The following is a 20,795-nucleotide window of genomic DNA, read 5'->3' as shown; positions in this document are numbered from 1 at the left end:
TCCCTCTTCCTCGGCTTCCACCAGCGGGTACTGCATCGAATACTTTCAGAGCTGGAGCACTTTCATCCATTCGAACAACATGACCTAGCCAGCGTAGCCGCTGTTTTTTTATTCGCTGGACTATGTCTATGTCGTCGAATAACACATACAGCTCATCGTTCCATCGTCTGCGGTATTCGCCGTTGCCAATGTTTAAGGGACCATAAATCTTCCGCAAAACCTTTCTCTCGAAAACTCCTAGTGCCGTCTCATCGGATGTTGACATCGTCCACGCTTCTGCACCGTAAAGTAGGACGGGTGATAAGGGACTTGTAGAGTTTGGTTTTTGTTCGTCGAGAGAGGACTTTACTTTTCAATTGCCTACTTAGTCCATAGTAGCACCTGTTGGCAAGAGTGATTCTGCGTTGGATTTCCGGGCTGACATTGTTATTGCTGTTAATGCTGGTTCCCAGGTAGACGAAATTATATACCACTTCAAAGTTATGACTGTCAACAGTGACGTGGGAGCCAAGACGCGAATGAGCTGACTGTTTGTTTGATGACAGGAGATATTTCGTTTTGTCCTCGTTCACCACCAGACCCATACGCTTCGCTTCCTTATCCAGTCTGGAAAAAGCAGAACTAACGGCGCGGGTGTTGTTTCCAATGTTATCGATATCATCGGCGTACGCCAGTAGCTGTACACTCATGTAGAATATTGGGGTCTCCCTTTTTGTGTATTGGGCAGAGTAACCTGAGATTCCAAACGTCGGGCATGCTTTCTTCCGACCATATTCCGGAAAGAAGCTGATGCATGCTCCTTATCAGCTCTTCGCCGTTCGGCCGGCAATTCTTCGACCCCCGCCGCCTTATTGTTCTTCAAGCGGGTAATTGCTATTCGAATTTCTTCACGGTCGGTCAATAGAACAACTGCTGCATCGTCGTCGATTGGGGAATCGGGTTCGCCATCTACTGGTATTGTACTGTCACTGCCATTCATTAGGCTGGAGAAGTGTTCCCTCCACAAACTCAGTATACTCTGGTCATCAATAACTAGATCACCTTTGGGGGTCCTGCAGGAGTGTGCTCCGGTCTTGAAACCTTTAGTTAGTCGGCGGATCTTTTCGTAAAATTTTCGAGCATTACCCCTGTCGGCCAGCTTGTCAAGCTCTTCATACTCACGCATTTCGGCCTCTTTCTTTTTTTGTCTGCAAATGCGTCTCGCTTCACTCTTCAGCTCACGGTATCTTTCCCATCCCGCTCGTGTTGCGGTCGATCGCAACATTGCGAGGTAGGCAGTATGTTTTCTCTCCACTGCGAGACGACAATCCTCATCATACCAGCTGTTTTTTGGCTTTTCCGAAAACCAATGGTTTCGGTTGCAGCTGTACGTAAGGAGTTTGATATGCCGTCCCACAGTTCCCTTATACCGAGATGCTGATGAGTGCTCTCAGAAAGCAGGAGTGCAAGTCGAGTAGAAAATCGTTCGGCTGTCGGTTGTGATTGCAGCTTCTCGATGTCGAACCTTCCTTGTGTTTGTTGACGTGTGCGCTTTTCTACACAGAGGCGGGTGCGTATTTTAGTTGCTACAAGATAGTGGTCCGAGTCGATGTTGGGACCACGAAGCGTACGCACATCAGAAACACTGAAGACATGTCGTCCATCTATCACAACATGATGGATCTGGTTGCGAGTGATTCGATCCGGGGACAGCCAACTAGCTTGATGGATTTTCTTTTGCTGGAATCTAGTACTACAGACGACCATATTTCGGGCCCCGGCGAAACCGATCAGCCTCAGACCGTTTGGCGATGTTTCGTCATGGAGGCTGAATCCACACCGAATCCGACGGATCCCACACCGAATTTGCGCTCCTTGGTCTAAGGACGGAAGTCGTGAGCTGCTTGAGCCATATGTAAAAGAATCGTTCCTGGCCACTCCCAAGTGAATGACAGTCAGAAACTTTCCTCACTTACGTGAACTTCTACATATGACTCCATCCTCCATATGTTGGTTAGTATTTGATATAATTCAATTTATATACAATTATAATTACAAATACGACTTTATATTAATATGGGTGGGTAATCCCGCGATGGTTAGTCAGTATGTGTCATTTTGGTGTTCTAGCAGATACTCCAAAACTATAACCATTTGAATAAAGCCTCTTAGCGTAGTCGCAACAGAAAAATTCCTCAGGCTTAAGTAGAGTTGAGTTGAGGCACTTGCAGCCCGAAGTAAGAGGATATAGAACCACCCTGCTGCAAGATGTTGCTGTAGTGATATACAACTAAACTTAAAACTTCCAATCCAATTAGGGTAATATCGTCGAACTAAATGATCTTGAACGAGTAACCGGCTGTTACGGGAATAGGGTCAATTTGAATGGAAAGGTGTTCAATCAATTACTGGTATGACGTAGCCATATATCGCTATCTTAATTATCAAACTTCAATACTTTAGTAGTAATACTCTCATCAGCAGAAGCTATTTTTGTAATACTTTCTGGAATTGAAAGTGAGTTTAAGTGCCCTTACCTGTATTCATTTTTGCAAGCCACCCACCCATTTTCATTTGCAAGAATTGTATGGTTTTCCAGTTTTCCAGTTTTTATTGAGAGAATTTCAAAGTCTTCCATTTTATTTTGCATTTCTTTGTTTTATAGTTGTTAATTTGTTTGCTTGAGAGTGTGTGTATAACAATGTATATTTCAGTGCCAATTGTTATTCAACAAATTAAACTGAATACTTAGGTTTTTGGTATCTGTTGTCATTATCATGTATCATTTTTTATCGCATTAATAATCATTGAAATATATTTTTAAGTTATACTTTTTAGGATTTCTTAAAACTATGTTTGTCACATCCAATTTTAAAGTTGCACCTTCGCATTTATTCATATTTCTCTACGTTAACATTCAACAAATGCTTATAAGCAATAGTTTTTGGTTTTTATAGGAATGTAGTAGATACTATACTCATTTTAATTAATTCATTTTCATAATTTATAAGAAATTTTAGTACTTTAAGCATTTTTACATATTAATATCATAAAGAAAACTAGTGATGACCCCAGTAAGTCGTATATTCTCATTCATACATATAGCGAAATATGTATTTATAGAAATGCGTGAATAAATAACTCGTCTTATACTTTTTCATGTCTTCGGACCAAAACAAGAAAATTGCACCCAGATGTACATATGTTAACTTATATCATAACTTGAGCCATCTTTTTTCTGTGCCAAAAAGCACTACTAATATACATTTGCTCTTTAGTTGTTCATTATATTGTTTTATGGTATATGAGGTCCGAAAGTTGCCAAACTCAACAAAGCACGTCTAATTGAAAGTACATTTCAATATTAATTTTTTTCTTCTCATTAAATTTAGTGGCGAATTGAAGACGGCTATAGTTAATTCTTTGCCGTTAGGAGACAAGTATTTGGCATTTTAAAAAACTAATTTTATTTTTTATGTAACTATAAAGTAAAAAACAAAAGCAGTTGAATCCAAATAAAGATTACTTTCATATTTATAACTGTATACTTGATATCTAATGCGATAAATAACAATATAATAAGTTAATAGTGCTGATCTTCTTCGAGAATATTGTCCACCAATTTTTTTTTTAATTTTATCCCAACATATCTTGTTGTAAAATAAGAGTCTTGGAAAAATGTGGGTCTTTATGGCTCAAGATGCATAAGTGTGCGGTTTTCACACTTTTAAATCGCGAAACATTATTTGGTGCTGGAAGATAACCTTTGGCGAAATAAAAATATGCGAAAGTGGACTAGAAATATTACCTTTGAGAAACCATAGAAATATTAATTGCTTATTTTTTAAATATCTTTTTTCAAGGAAAATACGTAGGACAGCGCTGTTTTTTTTTTTCAGTTATATTGTATAATAGTATTTTTTTGTAAGTAGAAATATACTTGAAGCACAACCTATTATTTTCTGTAGTCATTTTGTACAAACTGCGTTTTTTGTCTATCCATTCATATAATTATATACATACATATATTCATAGAAAATTGTAGCTTAAATTGAATTTGATAACAGTCAAATGACCAGAAAAACGTTTGTGTGTAGAGGTATCTACGGATGTACCGTTGACATAATCGAAAATAAATTCTCGTGTTCTTTAAATACGTATGTCCGTATATAATCTACACGCTTTTCAACTATAAACGATATACACATAAATTATATATAAGTATATTTCATAATAATTAAATTGTATGCTTCTAAATACGTTATTTATGGCAAACAAGCGTGTTAAGCATATATTTGGGTATCTACATACACATATGCTTTAAATATACATACTCATTAATAATGAATAAAGACTAAATAGTTAATATTGTATATAGCGTTAATTAGCTGCCTTTGTGTACATAATATATATTTTGATATAGATATTTATAGAGCTGCTAAATGTAGATTAGGTTTAGCAAGAGATCGACTATTTCATTTATTAAAAGTTAATAAAAGGAAATTCATTTGTTCCCATCAAAAATAATTAATAATAATGTAAAATTACCAGATAGTAATTTAATTATCTTCGATTACTTCATCATTTTGGATTACAATAAATGTGCATTTAATTATATCCCCTTTATAAAGAATGGGCTACATAACTTTACTAAGTTTTTCCATGGGCTCTGCTCAGCAGGAGTAACCAAAGCACTTCGGGAAACGCCCAAATAAAAAAACGTATTATTAAAGAGAAAAGTAGCATTGCTGTTAACCGAATCTCATTCTCTAATCTTTATTTAACAGCTCTGGTATTTTGTTTATAAACTACTTATATATTATGTATGTCCTCTGAATTTATTATTTATAATACCACAATTATGTTCGATTTACAATTTTTGCACAATTTATGATTGATTTCGTTTATTTAAGTTCAACACGAAGGAAATGAAAATGTTTAGGCCCAATTCCAAATCCTAAGAATATTGCTGTTTTTTTTTACTATTTATATATTTCATACGTAACATGTATGTTTTAATCTAAAACACAACGTTTTTCATGACAATGATAGCTAAGAAACCGACAACGGCCAATGCAAAATATGCCCACCCATAACGAGGGACCAGCCGTCGACGGTCTTCTCATACATATTTCCATCATGATTGTGTATACATGCAAGATCACAACAATAAAGAACTATCATTTTATGTTTTCTATGAAAAAGTAAATATTATAAGCAACATAGAATTTATGGGTATGAAAATAGGTTATTGATTAAAATAAAATTATTTTGTAAGATGTTCAAAAAATTGATTGCTTGTTGGACTCTGCAAAATTTATTGTGGTGTAAACTATAAACTCTGTATTGAGAACAATGTACTATCTATATTACCGTTTGCATAACTTAAAAAAGTAACATAACGTGAACAACATAACGAAAATTAATGCGTAAACAAGTATACATATGTTCCATTTCATCTATGTTACCAGTAATAATATGCCGAGCTACTAAATTAATGACGTAAAACAAAATATACATAGTATGTCTGATTAAAAGAAAAAAAATCGTTTTGGAGGACTCGCTTTCAAATGTCGATCGATATCCTGAATAAAGTGACCCAAGTATCTACTAAGGATGAATGAATTCACAATATCTAAATGTTACTGTGTGCGCTCCATTACATATCCATAAAACTAGCTAAAACAGCTATAAAGTATATTCAGAGACGTGAATTTGCTCAAATATATGTATACGTATATCTTATATATATATATATATATATATATATATATATATATATATATATATATCTTTATTTATGTTTATACAAAAACATTTATATGATATCGAAATTCTCCCCTGATATTTTTCATTAAGAGTAAGTATATGTACAGAGGTAGTAAAAATTATTTACACATCGAACGTTTTTTTACAAGTTTCGCACAAAAAGCTTTCTCTTGTTGTTGTCGCAGGGTAACAAAATGCTATATTGTTGGAAACCTTGATCTATTCCTGAGCGATTGCAGTCAGTTTGGCTAGAATTGCTAGAACTATGGCGGAGAAATACGCAAATGAACTGAAGACTAGCAGTAGTCAAAAGTATTTACACACTTTTTTTTCGTCAAAAGTATTTACACATCGCGATTTAGCCTCCCACAATTAATCCTGTTAATATTGCAGCAGCATCAAATCAGCATATTGCATGAACAGTCAATGATGCTACACTGTTAAGGCCATTTAAATAATAACATAAATAGTAACATAAATAACTACGTTGTGCATAAAGTTGACCACTTCCGAAACCATGAAAGCTTTATTTCCGAAACCAAAAAAGCGATATGCCTCTCATTTGCCATTGATTGCATCCTAAAGCCTATCGTGGGCAGATAAGGCTAAATTTTAGTTCCAGGGCTTCTTTAGTAAACGCTTTATGCATTTACCATGTGAAAAGAAGAATAATGCAGTTTAGACGCTAAATAGAGTCGGGAGTGACATTATGATTTTTTTGAAAATTTTTTGGAAATTTTCCTTACTTCTGTTTTGAAGATTTGGTACTAATTTAGGGCCCCTAAATCATCCGGATATATCATAATTCACATCACCATGCCATTCTAGTGGTCCGTTGGCCTTTTCTAACTATTGAATACATTTTACAATAGGATAATAATTTACTTATTTCTCCGCCACAATTCTAGCGGATCTTTCCAAATTGACTTCATTCTCTCAGAAATAGATCAAGGTTTACAACAACATAGCATTTTATTATCCTGCGACAACAACAACAACAGGCGAAAGCTTTTTGTGTGAAACTTGTAAAAAACGTCCGATGTGTATATAATTTTGACTACCTCTGTATAAATACATATATGAATATATACATATCTTCTGATGTTCATTATTATTTAAATTTAGAATTGACAGTTTAATTATCTAAGTATTCTCATTTAAATTTAATTATTGTCTTATGTCGTGGTTCACAATTAAATTGAATAAGTTATTATAAATGTTATTATTATATATATTTTTTTTAATTAATAATTTGTTTAATAGTGTTCTAAATCTTGCGCCTAAACATTGTCATTGCTATTATTGTCATTGTTTAATTTCCACTCATATTGATAGACAGGTTTTGTGTAAAAATCACCGAACCGTAGATAAACCAACAAAACACTACGAACTTAATAATAAAATATTGAACCATATAATTTTTAAACGATTATTTCTTATTCACTTACGCAGAACTGTATCTACATATATAATATGTGATAATCGATAAAACACATCTAATTTATTATATTGTCATGGATTTGAAATAAATTTGTCTCGATTTTGGTTAAAAATACATGTTTCAAATGCTGCAGTTTTATATTAGTGTCACAACAGTTTATGTATATGTGTAGGTGTTATTGCCCTATGTATTACATTACATTAAAGTCAATATATAATATCGATATTATTTAATAATAATTATGACAACATAGTATTTATAACGAAAATATATGTATTTATATATGAATATGTATATATAGAGCTACCAGTAAAAAATTTATCAAACTTTGTAAGGTTATATAATTATGATAACTTTGATATGCCCGTGCTGGCTAGAACAAGGTTGTATTGATATGCATTTATCGAAAGCATAACAAAGTGATATCTTTGGGTTAATTGTTAATGAGTTAAATCTATTTATGAATGAAAGTACTGTGTATGTATGATATTATATTGGATTCCAGTTCGTTATGAAATCGGTTATAGGAAGGGCTCATTCCTACCATATTGATTGTTGTCATCGCAAACAGTTCCAGTACTTTTGTTCGGTTATATGTGGGCTTTCAGCTCTGTAATAACATATTTGTATACGTAGGCATGTTGATGATAAAATCCAGCGATCCTTGTGTGCTTACGCTAGAGCATTATATTTAACTTGTAATTTGTTCATTTGATATGACCTATAAATATAACAATGTAAGTATTAAAACTACTTTATAGACATTTTCTGCTTTATTTTGATAAGTTATACGTTTATAATATAATTTAAAGGACCGGCAATGATTTATGGATAAGAAGAGACAACATGTTTTTTCTCGAGACGAATTTCTGACTAGATGGGCAAAAATCATTATAATGGGGCTATGGGGGCTAGTCCAAGATCTAAACCGATTTCAACCCAATAATGGGTATATTAAGGCTAGGAAAAGGTTTATATTTAAGAACCCGTTTCCACATCCTTTTATTAAGACAAAACAAAAATTGACTCATATAAAGTATAATAGTTATGTTTGTAAGTCCAAAAACTAAACAGAGAGTTATATATTTTTTTTTTGGGAAAGTGGGCGCCCACTAATATGTTTTTTGTACATATCTCGTAACCTACCAAGGCTATATAAACCAAACTTTCTGCAGTCACTTCCCTTACGTACTCCATTACACACCATTCGTTAGATGACTTTCGACGCGGATAGAAGTGCGTGCGCATCGTGATTTTCTCTTGGCGATTTGTTGTTGGAAATTTTTCGGTATTTCCTTTTGTGCGGTCATTTGCTTACGCGGTGTGTGATAGGCACCGTTATTGCGTGGGTAGGTAGTGCTGTGTTGTTGTTGCTACGGTCGCGTGAGATTTTGTGTGACTGCACATTTTGTGCATTCTCTGCATTTTTGTGCGCGCGTGGTAACGGTTTTCGGTACGGGCGTGTGTTTTTGTACATTCGAGGGTGACTGTACGGCGTGTACTGGGTAAGTACAACATTTGTTGTTCTTGTATTTATTGTGGGTACAATTGTTGTTGGTGGGCTGTCGCACAGTTTCAGTGGTTTACCGTGTTGTTGGTATTCCTGATGGCTGGATTGCCTACCAGTGAGTGCTGTGCTGAGCGCCTGGCGTTCAGTTGCACCTGTTTCGGGTTTGCTCGGACAGTTTTGCCCAAAGGGTGCCTGGGGCTGTCCCAGTGCTGAGGTCGCCGATTGTTGCGTCAACTGCGGTCGTAGCAGGGTACTGTTAAGCCCACAGTGCAGTTGGTACAGTGCCACAGCGGTTGACTCGCGACCGTTACGGGGACATTGATCTGTCCGGCGGTCTTTTTGAGTAGCAGTTCCGGACCTTTGGCTGGGTTGTGGGCTGTGCCCTCGCGACAGCTCATTAATCGACTGCTTGGGTGCTGACTGCTACAGAGCGGGTCTACGTGTCAGTCAGCGTCTTCAGTGCGTTCAGTTTCACGCGCCTGGAGAGCAAGTCCCTTGCCGATTCCAGGATGATTCCATGATTTCCATGATGACTTCATGGAAAGCTCTTTCGGTTGAACCTTCAGGACATCAGCCCTGAGGCACGAAGGTCAGATGTGCGGATGGTCAGTCGGCCCTGGACCAACGTTGTCCTTGAGGGTTCGGACAAATCAATGTCCGCTCATTGTCCGCATTGAGCTGCCGGTTGCGTCAATGCACCCCATTTTCGCAACTGTGCATTTAAGGGTAGGCCAGCTGGGCATCTTATGATGTCCGCTGTCTGCCCGATATACTTTGGCGTTGTTGAGAGCGCCCTCGCCAGACACTGATGGGGGGATTTTTCAGCTAAATTGTCAGGAATCGTATGCCGTAATGTGTGAGTTGGGGGGTTGTATGCTTGAGGGTGGTTGCGGCATTGCCTTACTCCAGGAGCCCTACACCACCAATGATGTGGTTCGGGTTCTTCCTGGAGTTTTCAGGGTCTTTACGGACCTTGGGGATAATGCCGCAATTGTTGTGACTGATCCAAACTACGATTGCGTAGTGTTGGATTCATCGCAACAGGGGGTGTGTGTTTCAGTAGAGGGGGAGTTCGGTAGAATGATTGTCGCTAGTTTGTATTGCAAATTTAGCGAGCCCTACCTGGGCTATATGGATAAGCTACTACTAGTGGGGAGTAGTAGCCCATTTATCCTAGGGTTGGATGCGAATACCTCGTCCTCGATGTGGTTTAGTAAGGTATCCAGACATTCGTCTGGATATCAAAGCCACATCTGAGGCGAGGTATTGAGTGAATGGGTGGTGGCTAAGAGCCTCCACATTTTGAATGAGTCGAGTGAATGGTTTACGTTTGAGGGGCCTAGGGGTATGAGTGATATTGGCGTAACGTTTATGAATGAGGCAGCAAGGAAAGCGTTTGACGTCAGTTGGGAGATTAGAGGAGGGTGCGGATTGAGTGACCATAATTTTATCCAAATTATGGTTTCTGCGCAATCCCCACCCACGGCGTATGTGGCTCTACTGCGGCGATGGCGTACCTCTGGTACTGACTGGAACCAATATGGACAAAATGTAAGGGAGGCGGTATTGGAAATACCGCTTAGTGAGTTTGAGGATCTGGGGGTGGACGAGCAAATTGCTCGGCTGTATGAGTTGGTCTGGTGTGTTAATGATAGGGTATTGAAGAGGAGGACTGTCCGGCGGTTGAGACGAAAGTTTCAGCGTGCTCGGCGGTCCAATTCGGATAGATTATCCCAGATCAGATATGATTTTGGTTGTGCGATGAGAGAGTATAAGTATATGCTTGTGAGAATTAAAGAAGAGGAATGGATTAGCTTTGTGGGGGAGAATAGGGACGATCCCTGGTGGCAGATCTACAGGATCTGTAGGGGTCGTAAGAGGGATGATATCACCTCTCTCCGCGTTGGTGACTCTGTGTTATCAACGTGGAGAGAGTGTGCGGAGGTTCTGTTAGGAGCGTTCTTTCCCAGGGCTGAGGTTCAGGCACCTCAAGCACAAGGGGTACCTTTTCCTCCACTAGAAGATGAGGAGTTGGGATACGCCTTTGGCCTGGTTAGGTCTAAACGGTCCCCAGGTTTTGATGGTTTGAACGGAGAGATGTGTAAAAGCTTGTGGAAGCTCATTCCGGAATACTTGGAGGCCATTTATAACAAGTGCGTGTGATAGGGATATTTTCCACGTGAGTGGAAAAGTGCCAGGGTCGTCCCTCTCCTGAAGTCCCCTGATAAGATCAGGAGTGATCCTCGTTCTTATCGGGGCATCAGCCTTCTTCCGGTGCTTGGAAAAGTACTGGAGAGGGTTATGGTGGAACGACTTCAGGAGCTAACGCGGGGTATGTGGTCGGATAGGCAGTATGGGTTCAGGAAAGGACGCAGTGTGGAAGATGCGTGGATGTATGTTCAGAATGTTGTTAGGCAGAATGCCAACAAGTATGTCCTAGGCATATTTGTTGACTTCAAGGGGGCGTTCGATTATCTGCTCTGGGATCGAGTAATAGAACGATTAGAGGAACTTGGCTGCCCGGAAATTAGTCTCTGGCGAAGCTACTTTTCGGGCAGAAGAGCCTCTATCGTTGGAATGAATGGGAGTGTGGAGATTGGAGTGGTTCGCGGCTGTCCGCAAGGATCGATCTGTGGTCCATATATATGGAACCTCATGATGGACTCTCTGCTTGGGCAGCTCGAACCACTCTGTAGGTGTTGTGCATATGCGGACGACCTTCTTCTTCTTGTTGAAGGTCGTTCAAGGCGTGAGTTGAATCGGGTGGGAGGACAATTTTTAGAAATTGTTCACAACTGGGGGATAGGTGTGGGTGTAGACATCTCGATGGACAAAACGGTGACAATGCTTCTAAAAGGCAGACTGTCACCGCGGCGTCCACCGGTTGTCCGAGTGAATGGGGTCGGCATCAGGTATGTGACGCAAGTCAAGTACCTGGGTTTGACCATGAGTGAAATAATGTGTTTTACTACACACTTGGTGAGTGTGAAGGCGCGACTGCAGGCAGTCGTTGGTAAGGTTATGCGCGTTTTACGGAATGGTTGGGGCCTCGGACGTCGTGCTGTTCGCGCCATATATCGCGGCTTATTTGTGGCCTGTGCCACTTATGGAGCTGCTGTATGGTGGCGAACAGCCACGACGGTCTTCGGTCGCCGAAAGCTCCTTCCGTCCAGCGTTGCATGATGCTCGCCTGTCTGCCTGTATGTCGCACCGTTTCTACAGATGCGTTGCAGGTGTTATTAGGTGCGCCCCTTCTTGACCTGGTTGTCATGCAGCGTGCTGTATCATTCAGGTTAAGAAGGGGTCTGAGTGTGTCATTGCTGCGGAATGATTTGATTTCCGATGATGATGTGGAGAGGGAGGGTTATCTAGGGAGCAAGAGGCTTCTAGATGATAGGGTCAGGTGTAGGTGGCAAGACCGTTGGGACAATAGTCTCAATGGTCGGGTGGCCTATGAGTACATCCGGACGTTAGGTATGTAGAAGGAAACCCAGACTTCAGATTCTGTCTAAGTCTGGGTTTCCTGCTTACGGGGCATGGGCCTCTTAATGCATTTCTGCATAAAAGGCACCTTGCAGATGGTCCAGAGTGTATGTGTGGGGCGTGTGTTGAGGATTGGGTGCATGTTATAGCAGAATGCCCGATGTACTCAGACATTAGGGACCTTGGGGGTATGGGAATTAGTTGGACTGATGGACGGTTAAATGTTAGTGGTGTGATCTCCACTAGTCGGAATGCCGAACAGCTAGGGTCGTTTGAAAGATTAAAGACACTATTGGTTATTTTAGTTATGGAACAAAAATTAATCAGCAACTTTGTAGTTAAGAGAGTACAAATGATTGGATACACCCGAACTTAACCCTTACTTGCTCGTTTAAACTGAGTGCATTCTTTCCTTATCATGAAATTTACAGCATGTTTAGTTGCAGCACTTCTAGCACAAAGTTTTCAACATAACATTTGTATGAAGGGTGGGCGTGGTTATAACCTGATTACACCGATTTTCATATCGATGAAGAAGGGAAATGTTTCCAGCAAAATTGGTTAAAATAGCTTCACAAAGTTGATGGCCTTTTGTGCTCTGGTGCTATGTATCAAAAATTATAATACTATGGAAATTGAGCTTCACAAAGGCCTCGACAATTCCATCACTATATTCTCAGTATCGAATTTTACTTCTTTAGCTGAATTTGTGGCTTAGTTATATAACCTTTTTGGGGTGACGATGTCTAAATGAAGTGATATACATAGGTTCGTAGCTTAAAAATGAAATATGTACATATTCAAGTGAAACGAGGTGTATTTCCTGCTTTGAACTACAAACTTTAGTTATCAACGTTAGGAAATTTGTCCGTAGAAAGGAATAAAGTAACAGAGAATAATGATAGAATTTGGTTGGTGATCCAACCCAATGTCAGAAAAACGCTGAAGAAGAGATTGTCGGAGTTAAGTATAAATTTCCTACATTTGAAACTACAGAAAGCAAATTTGAATTCATTAATGTGCAAATTATTTTCATCTGTAAAGGAAACGAAAACCAATTTAATAAAATCTCCTATTGAATGTATATAATATGTATGTATATTAGAGTTGCAAAACTATCGCATACATTTGTATTTATTGGGTTTTCTTTCTTCATTATTTTTAATTTTCTAATGAATTTTACTAAAAAATAATATGTATTATTACAAAAAGTTATAAAAAAATAATACCTTTATATTATAAAAAACTAAAATGAAATTTAATTTAATGACTGCTGACTACAACTTTTTTTAATGTTTAAGAATATTTTCGATACTATCGATAGTATCGTTGGTATGGTCGTAAAAATTCGACAATATCGATATGGCAAACAATCATTCTTTTTGCAACTCTAATATTTAAAAATTATTAAACGAATGGCTATATGACCACTATATTTCATTAATTTTAGCTTATTATGATATGTATGGTATGTAATCAGTCTCTACTCACAGGTCCGTATACTTATATAGATGGTTAGCTGCTGCTTTTGCTGGAAATTTAATGTACGAGTAGAATATGCTTATATTTGTATTTATGTATTGTTTTCGATTTAATCAAATTGTTTTTTATACTCAAGAGAGTTGTGCAATAGGTTTAATTTGCCATTCAGATAATTAATGTTATGGCCCTAATTCACTATGTTGTGTGCTTGTTACGCACAGAACGTGTAGCTGTTGTTTCAAGAAATTAGTAAATATTAAAGTAGTTGTACAACTCCGCAGGATCATTTGTAATTTTTCCTGTATGAATTAATGGTGGGTTGACATTATTTACAAATCCATTTTCTACCGGGTTGTTTAGTTCATCCCATCCTTTATTTTTCGTCGCAGTAATCCCAAAGGTATCTGGCTCATTTCCCACATTAATAATATTTGCGGCAGTGGCGCTGTTAGTATCGTCAAAGTTTGAATCTTCCGCCTCTGACACCTTTTCAGTTTCAGTGCCATCATTTCCAGTTATATCAGCCTGAAAATATTCTGATGCAATCTCTGGCAAAAAGGTATGTTCATTAAGGTCCTGTATCATGCGCTCTAAAAGCATAGCATTTTTGCTGGGCATCTGCGACTGAAATTGCGTACGCGTCTTTCGAGAAAAGGAAGTGTCCGAACTTCTTTCTATTGGGATATCCTACGTAAAAAATATAATGTATATAAAACAAACTTAAAGTTGTAACCTTACGAAGTAAGAATGATATTTGGTAAAAAATATTAAAAAAAAATATTTTGATTAATTTCATCTGTTTCGAAAATACATGCCAATATCTAACAAAAAATGGGAGTTATGTCAGCAAAACTCGAGTCAAATCCATTATGCAGTTGAAAATCAACATTCGTATAGTTAACTAAATTACTAGGTAAAGCAAAATTTAATGAAAGTAAATGAATAAATCCGTTCGCTTTCTAAATGTCATAAAATTAACATAAACCCGGTGTAACAAACCTTATTTTACAATTTACTTACCTCTCTAAATAATACTCGATTTCGCTCGCGAAAATGTGATGGACGCATTGGATATGATCTGGGTATTCCTATACTCTGTTCGTCGTCGAAGTAAGTACTGCTATGCGCAAAGCTTTTAGCGGCTCCACTGCTGCCATTTGGCGGTAATGAAAAAGATTTTTGTTTATCATTATTTTTGATGTTTCGATTTTTATTTGTTGTCATAAAGCTGCGTATAGAGGACGTTCCTGCTCCTCCTGATGCCATAAAAGGTCTAACATCTTTAACACCTTCGTTGCTGTTGCCTATTCTACCGTTTCCTTTATAATTAGATTTTGCGTTTTTACGGCTATTATTGTCATTATTGCTACTGTTGCTAGAATATGCATTAGCGTTTTTTTTATTACTATAATTGTTCTCAATATAGCGCGCTTGGCCTGTGGTAATAGACATGCGATCATCATTCAAATTCTGATATATATCTCGATCAGGGCTCCGATTTTCATCCATTAACGGCGATTCCGATTTCGAAGAATGTTTGTACGAGGATTGAATACTAAATGTAAATAAGATTAATAATTACATGGAACATGAGATTTCAGTAATCAAAAATTTTACATTTAATGACGCCTCTAACTACACTTAATAACAAGATAATAAAATGTTTCAATCACAAAGTGAATATGGAGATTACAACTATATTCATTGTTCATACCAAATGAACTCATCCCTGCATTGTCCTCTAAACTGGTCGAAAGACGAATTAGAGGACAATGCGAAAGTTACCAACTGCACACATTTAACAAACATGTCAAATTCATATATACACAAGAAGGAAGTACAACCAAGAAACCACCGGATCACAATAACCATCTGCCAGGAAACAATCCATCAATGAGGGATTACCCATACAGCAGGTCATATAATATGTAAGTTATATAGTTACTTGTTTGTTAATTACACTTAAGATAAATTGTATACAGTGTTATTTATCCTATTTACCCACCCTCTCATTTACATACCCAACACAAACACACACATTGTATATACATTATACCCCATATGCAAACACAAAGATTGTGAATTAATATTTAAAACCCATATCTATTTTTATTCAGCACACCGGCTAATTCGAATTCGAATAACTCGACATTTTGGTCCATCGAACCGGATCGGTGCCAGATAGAAAAGCACACACCCAATTAACCACCGTTTGGATCAACAGGACTTCGACTTTCATCAAGCCACCAGCAAACCATCATCGTTGGAATAAGCCACAGCAATTTATACAGCTACAACAAAGGCCCCCAAGGCAAAAAAAAACATACGTGGAAAGTATTGTAAGTACGAAAAAAGTATTTCATTAGTGCAAATCGGAATAAAAAGACAAAAATATAATACCAAAGCAAATATTGTACTATTTAATACAAAGCATTTGCGAATTTGTTATTGCCACTTTTCGCTTTGCACATAATACATATATACATACATACATACAATATACACATATTTTTGGGGGCCAAGTAGCCTTACTCTTGGCAGCTTCCCATACATACAATATATGTATTGATATATACATATCTTTTGAGAGCCAAGTAGCTTTACTCTTGGCGTCTACTCAACAGACACGAACATATGTACCAATTGCATTACCCACTCAGTTAAAGATGTATTGCTAGTGCACGAAAACCCTGTAGGAAAAAATTCAAACGACCCATTAGAAAATTTTTCGTTCATCGGAACTTAAAAAAAATTGTGCGACCCAAATCCCAAGGTTTTATCTACTTATAAGGCACAACCAAAAACATATTAATCATCAACCCCCTATACACCCAGAGGACAATTCAAAAAAACAAATTATATTTAAATAATGAACATATAATTACAAATAATGATAATTGTTTAATTTAAAGTTTTCATTCTTACGACCCAAATATTAAAATAAATAATTACAATTTATTAAACATGGAAAAATTTTCATTTTTTATGTCCGAATTGATCGAGTACATTGAGGAATATTATGAGACCCTACCCGACGATGAGTCAGTTTATACTCTGGAAATAAAAAGGGTTGAACTGAATGCTATTTACGAAAAGGCAAAAAAATCGTGCGACGCCTTTCGCAGAGACCCACACAAACCCTAGACTCTTGATTTCACTAAAGTCAAGGAAAAGTTTAAAAAGGGACACCAGTCATATCTCGAAAGAAAAATCATCAATGCACACTGGATTCTCATTACATCTACCCCCATGTGACACTGATATATTTCATGGCGATTTTGTAACATGGCCCTCATACAGAGACATGTTTACGGCCATATAGGGTAAAACCTGTAAAGTTGGACACCCTTATAATTTGGACACTCCATCAAATTGAACAAAATGTTCTGTACCAAAATACTTTTGTACAAAATATCCATATAATAACTACTTAATTTGGACACTGTCTATATTGTAAGTTGGACAGAATTTGCCTAAAATTTTTAATAGTAAGCATTAAAATTCCCTTCTATCTTGGACAATACTTTTAATATGTATGCACACAAATGTATTTGTAGTTCGGCATCTACGGAAATTTTCAAACGTTGCAATACCGATTACCGATTGGATTAGCTATGACACAATGACGCGTCTTTGATTTGTGTTAATTTTTATGTTTTCTTTTTTAATATTTATTGAATTCGTTTTTGAGTTTTTACCCAGTTTTTAAAATAATGTCAATAAAATTTGCAAAAAAAATTCTTTATAACATGGATACTCGCGTAACTTGGACAAAAAGTGCTGAACCGAGGTGTCCAACTTAGACAGGTTTTACTGCATATCAATAATCAAAAAATAAGCAACGTGGAGAGACTGTTCCACCTAATCCAAAAAACCAAAGGAGATGCACGAGCGATTGTTAAAAACGCCCCCCTAACTAATGATGGTTGCGTGATGGCATGGAGGAACTTCGTATCACAATATGAAAATAAACGAGTGCAGGTTAACGCGCAATTGAAAATGTTGTTCAATCTAATCCAAGCAATCCAGAAAAGCGCAGCGGTGATCAAACACGTTCAGAAAACCGTAAGCAATTGGTTGACAAATCTACATAATGTATATATAGACACCAGTTGTTGGGACCATATTCTAATATTCTTATGTGGATTGAAGTTACCCAAAACCCTGCTGCATCAGTTTGAAGACACCCTGGAAGACAATACCATCATGGAGAGCTTTCGAAGCGTTCCTTACCCATCGATACAATTCTCTGGAAGCCGTATGAAATCTTCAGAATGGATTCTGAAAGTGGTACCTCTAGAAAAGAAAAGGACAGGAAATATAAAATCTTACGTGCGAACGTTTCAAAAACCACAACTTTAAATGTTTCACCATCCAGCGAATCCCCTATATGAAACAACAACATCTCGAAAAGATCGGTTACACCCAGACTTAAATCCCCCCGCAAGGACCAAGAGCCTCAAACCCGGTTCTTGATTGAAACCCATGTAGAAACTCCCAAACCCATACTCCCAATCCGCAAGCCTACACAACCCTGTTACAGTCCACTGCAAATAAAACCCAAGACCCACTCAGCTCATGTTGGAAGCAGATTTTGTTAGGTACCGCTATAGTGCAAATTTACAACAAAGGGCAATTATATTTAGCCAGAGCACTTATAGACTCAGGGTCAGAGGCCACATTCATTTCGACAATACCAACAATCTTAAGAAATGCGCAAGTGACAGGATTAAATAATACAGTCTCCGCAAAAGTTACAAAAACTTGCGAATTCACCCTTCAATCTCCTACAAACAAAGAGTTTAAGATAACAACCCACGCCTTTATCTTAAAAACTCTAACGGATAATTTAGCCAACCACCCACTCGACCCAACAATTGTCAATAAGAAACTCGTTTTCAGTTTAGCGGACCCATACTTTTATAATCCCAGACCAGTTGATGTCCTTATTGGTAGTGACTTGTACCCACAAATAAGTGGGGCACAAAGAAATGTTTTCGGGACACTACTAGCCAAAGAAACAGAATTCGGTGGATTCTGTCCGGAGCCACAGTCGATAAACCTCTATAATGTAATACATAAGGAACCGATGAAGATAGCGGAATATAACTTTACACAAATACTGCATATCATCTGTTGCTTCACTTATGAACAAATTTTCGAAATCGACTATAACTTTTCAAGGCCCCGGATATCTACATGAAGAACTTAATGCCTAAGGGTAATTTTTCACTGAAAATACCGCCAAATATTTCAGATATTTTAATTTAAATCATAGGAACATCATGCATCTCAGTTGTCCACTGCACGGGTTTCCGGGTGAAGTCTAAGTGCACTTATTTGTGATGAGACTTCAACCAGACTTGCACACCGGTTTTTCCATTTTAACTAATTTCTGTTATGTAAAATGTTAGCAATATGTCTGGTTGTCATTGGAAAACCCAAATTATTTTTTACATTTTGTGAAATTCAAAATCTTTTTAGTGGTTTGATTTTTAATTCAATTTATCTGGCGAATAGTAAGTTTTACATTGCCTTTCGTTGGATTTTTCACGCCATAATTTTTACATTTTTATTAAAGATGGTTCACGACTGCATCTGATCTTTCAATTTTGTGCCCGATCTACAGATTGCAATATGGTAAATATTGAATTGATCTTTTATGAGTCATCGAGATATTTTCCTCTGGAATCGTGATATAATCTTAAACATGTATATAATCAGTGATGGGCACCATCAAAAACAAACAAGCATCACAAAATGAGATTGTGTTAGTGCGCTTACTGTGGAACCAAGCGAAACAACAACCAAAAATATTCAGTCTGCTTGCAGACTCTGCAATGCAGAGGTTGAGCGAGTAGGTCTATGCCGTACGATTGCACAATACTAATATGTGCACGTGGTAATGAATGTAAACATTAATAATATTTAATATAAATTATAGTAAATTTGGGTAATGTAAAAATTTAAAAACGTATTTTCATGTTATTTTACAATGAAATAATTGTCTTCATTTCATACATAAAATATATAACTTCGTCCGCATAAACGTGCTCAGTCAACTGCTGATTGCAGACTTATTTTAACCTCGCTCTGCCTCGTCGTAAGTACTCGTTTTACGCTCTTCGCTTGTGCATGTTAGTGACAACTTCCTCAAAACAATAAAGAATGCATAGCTTACAATACACGATGCTTTAAAAAACCGAATTTGTATCATAGCTTGGTTTATTAACATTTGCGTTATTTAAAAATGCATGTTTTAATGAAACAATTTTTATTAATTTTTTTTTCATTATTTAAATTATATATTTCTTTATGAAAGATTATAAAATGTCTTTTTAAATTTAGCTTAAGTACAATATTTAAAACCTTTTGATATAACAAGCACTGCGGCTTCCCAGAATTATTCAAATGAAAAAAATTCAAATTCCCACTCTGTGTGAAACGTTTTTAGGTTTTCCATGTTTATACAGTATAGTCCGCATATAAGAAACTTTAAAAATGCCACTAACATTTTTCTTATATCCGGTTTTTTCTTTTAGGCGGACTCCGTATATAAGAAATAGTTTCTTTTATGCGGATATCTTACAAATTTCATGCACAAACTTCTTATAACCGTACATCGCGTTATGTTGCACGAAAACAAATCTTTCATTTGATTTCATTTATTTCATTCAATATTTTTAATAAAAAAAAACAATAAACATTATCGAAAATTAACAAAACTTTAAATTCATAGAAAATTAATATTATGTACATGTATGGGAACTTAAAACGACAGTTTCTTTTTATAATAAATATTGCATGTTTTGTTTATGTACATATAAATTTATAATTTCTTTGATGTTGAAAAGAAGTCATTTATTTTTTTTTTAACAAGAGATTTGTCACGTTCATTAAAGAGAAGTTCAATATTTACTAAGTTATCATCATCATTTAAATATTGCTTCAATACAAACAAGGCTTGTAGCGCTTACTCTCTGGTAGGTGGCACTGCACTATCTACAGAGTCTTCTATTATATCTCCACTCTCATCTTCTAGTATTTCGTCTATGAATCATTTTCAGCTAAATTTTCAAAAAAATAGTTATTGTCAAAAATCATCATTTGAGTCACGGCTTTCGGTTTCAG

The 20,795-nt window shown here is 36.9% G+C and overlaps 1 protein-coding gene across 2 annotated transcripts in view; it reads right to left on the bottom strand.

Moving 5' to 3' along the window:
- Positions 1-5,814: 5,814 nt before the first annotated feature.
- Positions 5,815-20,795, bottom strand: part of LOC105219616 (ankyrin repeat and ELMO domain-containing protein D) — a 103,158-nt gene continuing 88,177 nt past the window's right edge. For both annotated transcript variants that reach the window (XM_029045194.2, XM_011195884.3), the window contains 3 exons: positions 14,685-15,219; positions 13,674-14,351; positions 5,815-7,910 (listed from right to left, as the gene is read on the bottom strand). In XM_029045194.2, the coding sequence (XP_028901027.1) occupies positions 13,911-14,351; positions 14,685-15,219 (976 nt within the window). In that variant the 3' untranslated portion in view covers positions 5,815-7,910; positions 13,674-13,910. The remainder of the gene's footprint in view (positions 7,911-13,673; positions 14,352-14,684; positions 15,220-20,795) is intronic.

The sequence above is a fragment of the Zeugodacus cucurbitae genome, chromosome X (assembly GCF_028554725.1).
Source record: "Zeugodacus cucurbitae isolate PBARC_wt_2022May chromosome X, idZeuCucr1.2, whole genome shotgun sequence".
In the NCBI taxonomy this organism is placed as follows: Eukaryota; Metazoa; Arthropoda; class Insecta; order Diptera; family Tephritidae; genus Zeugodacus; species Zeugodacus cucurbitae.
The sequence above is the reverse complement of the archived record's forward strand: the minus strand, read 5'-3'. Positions and strand labels throughout refer to the sequence as shown.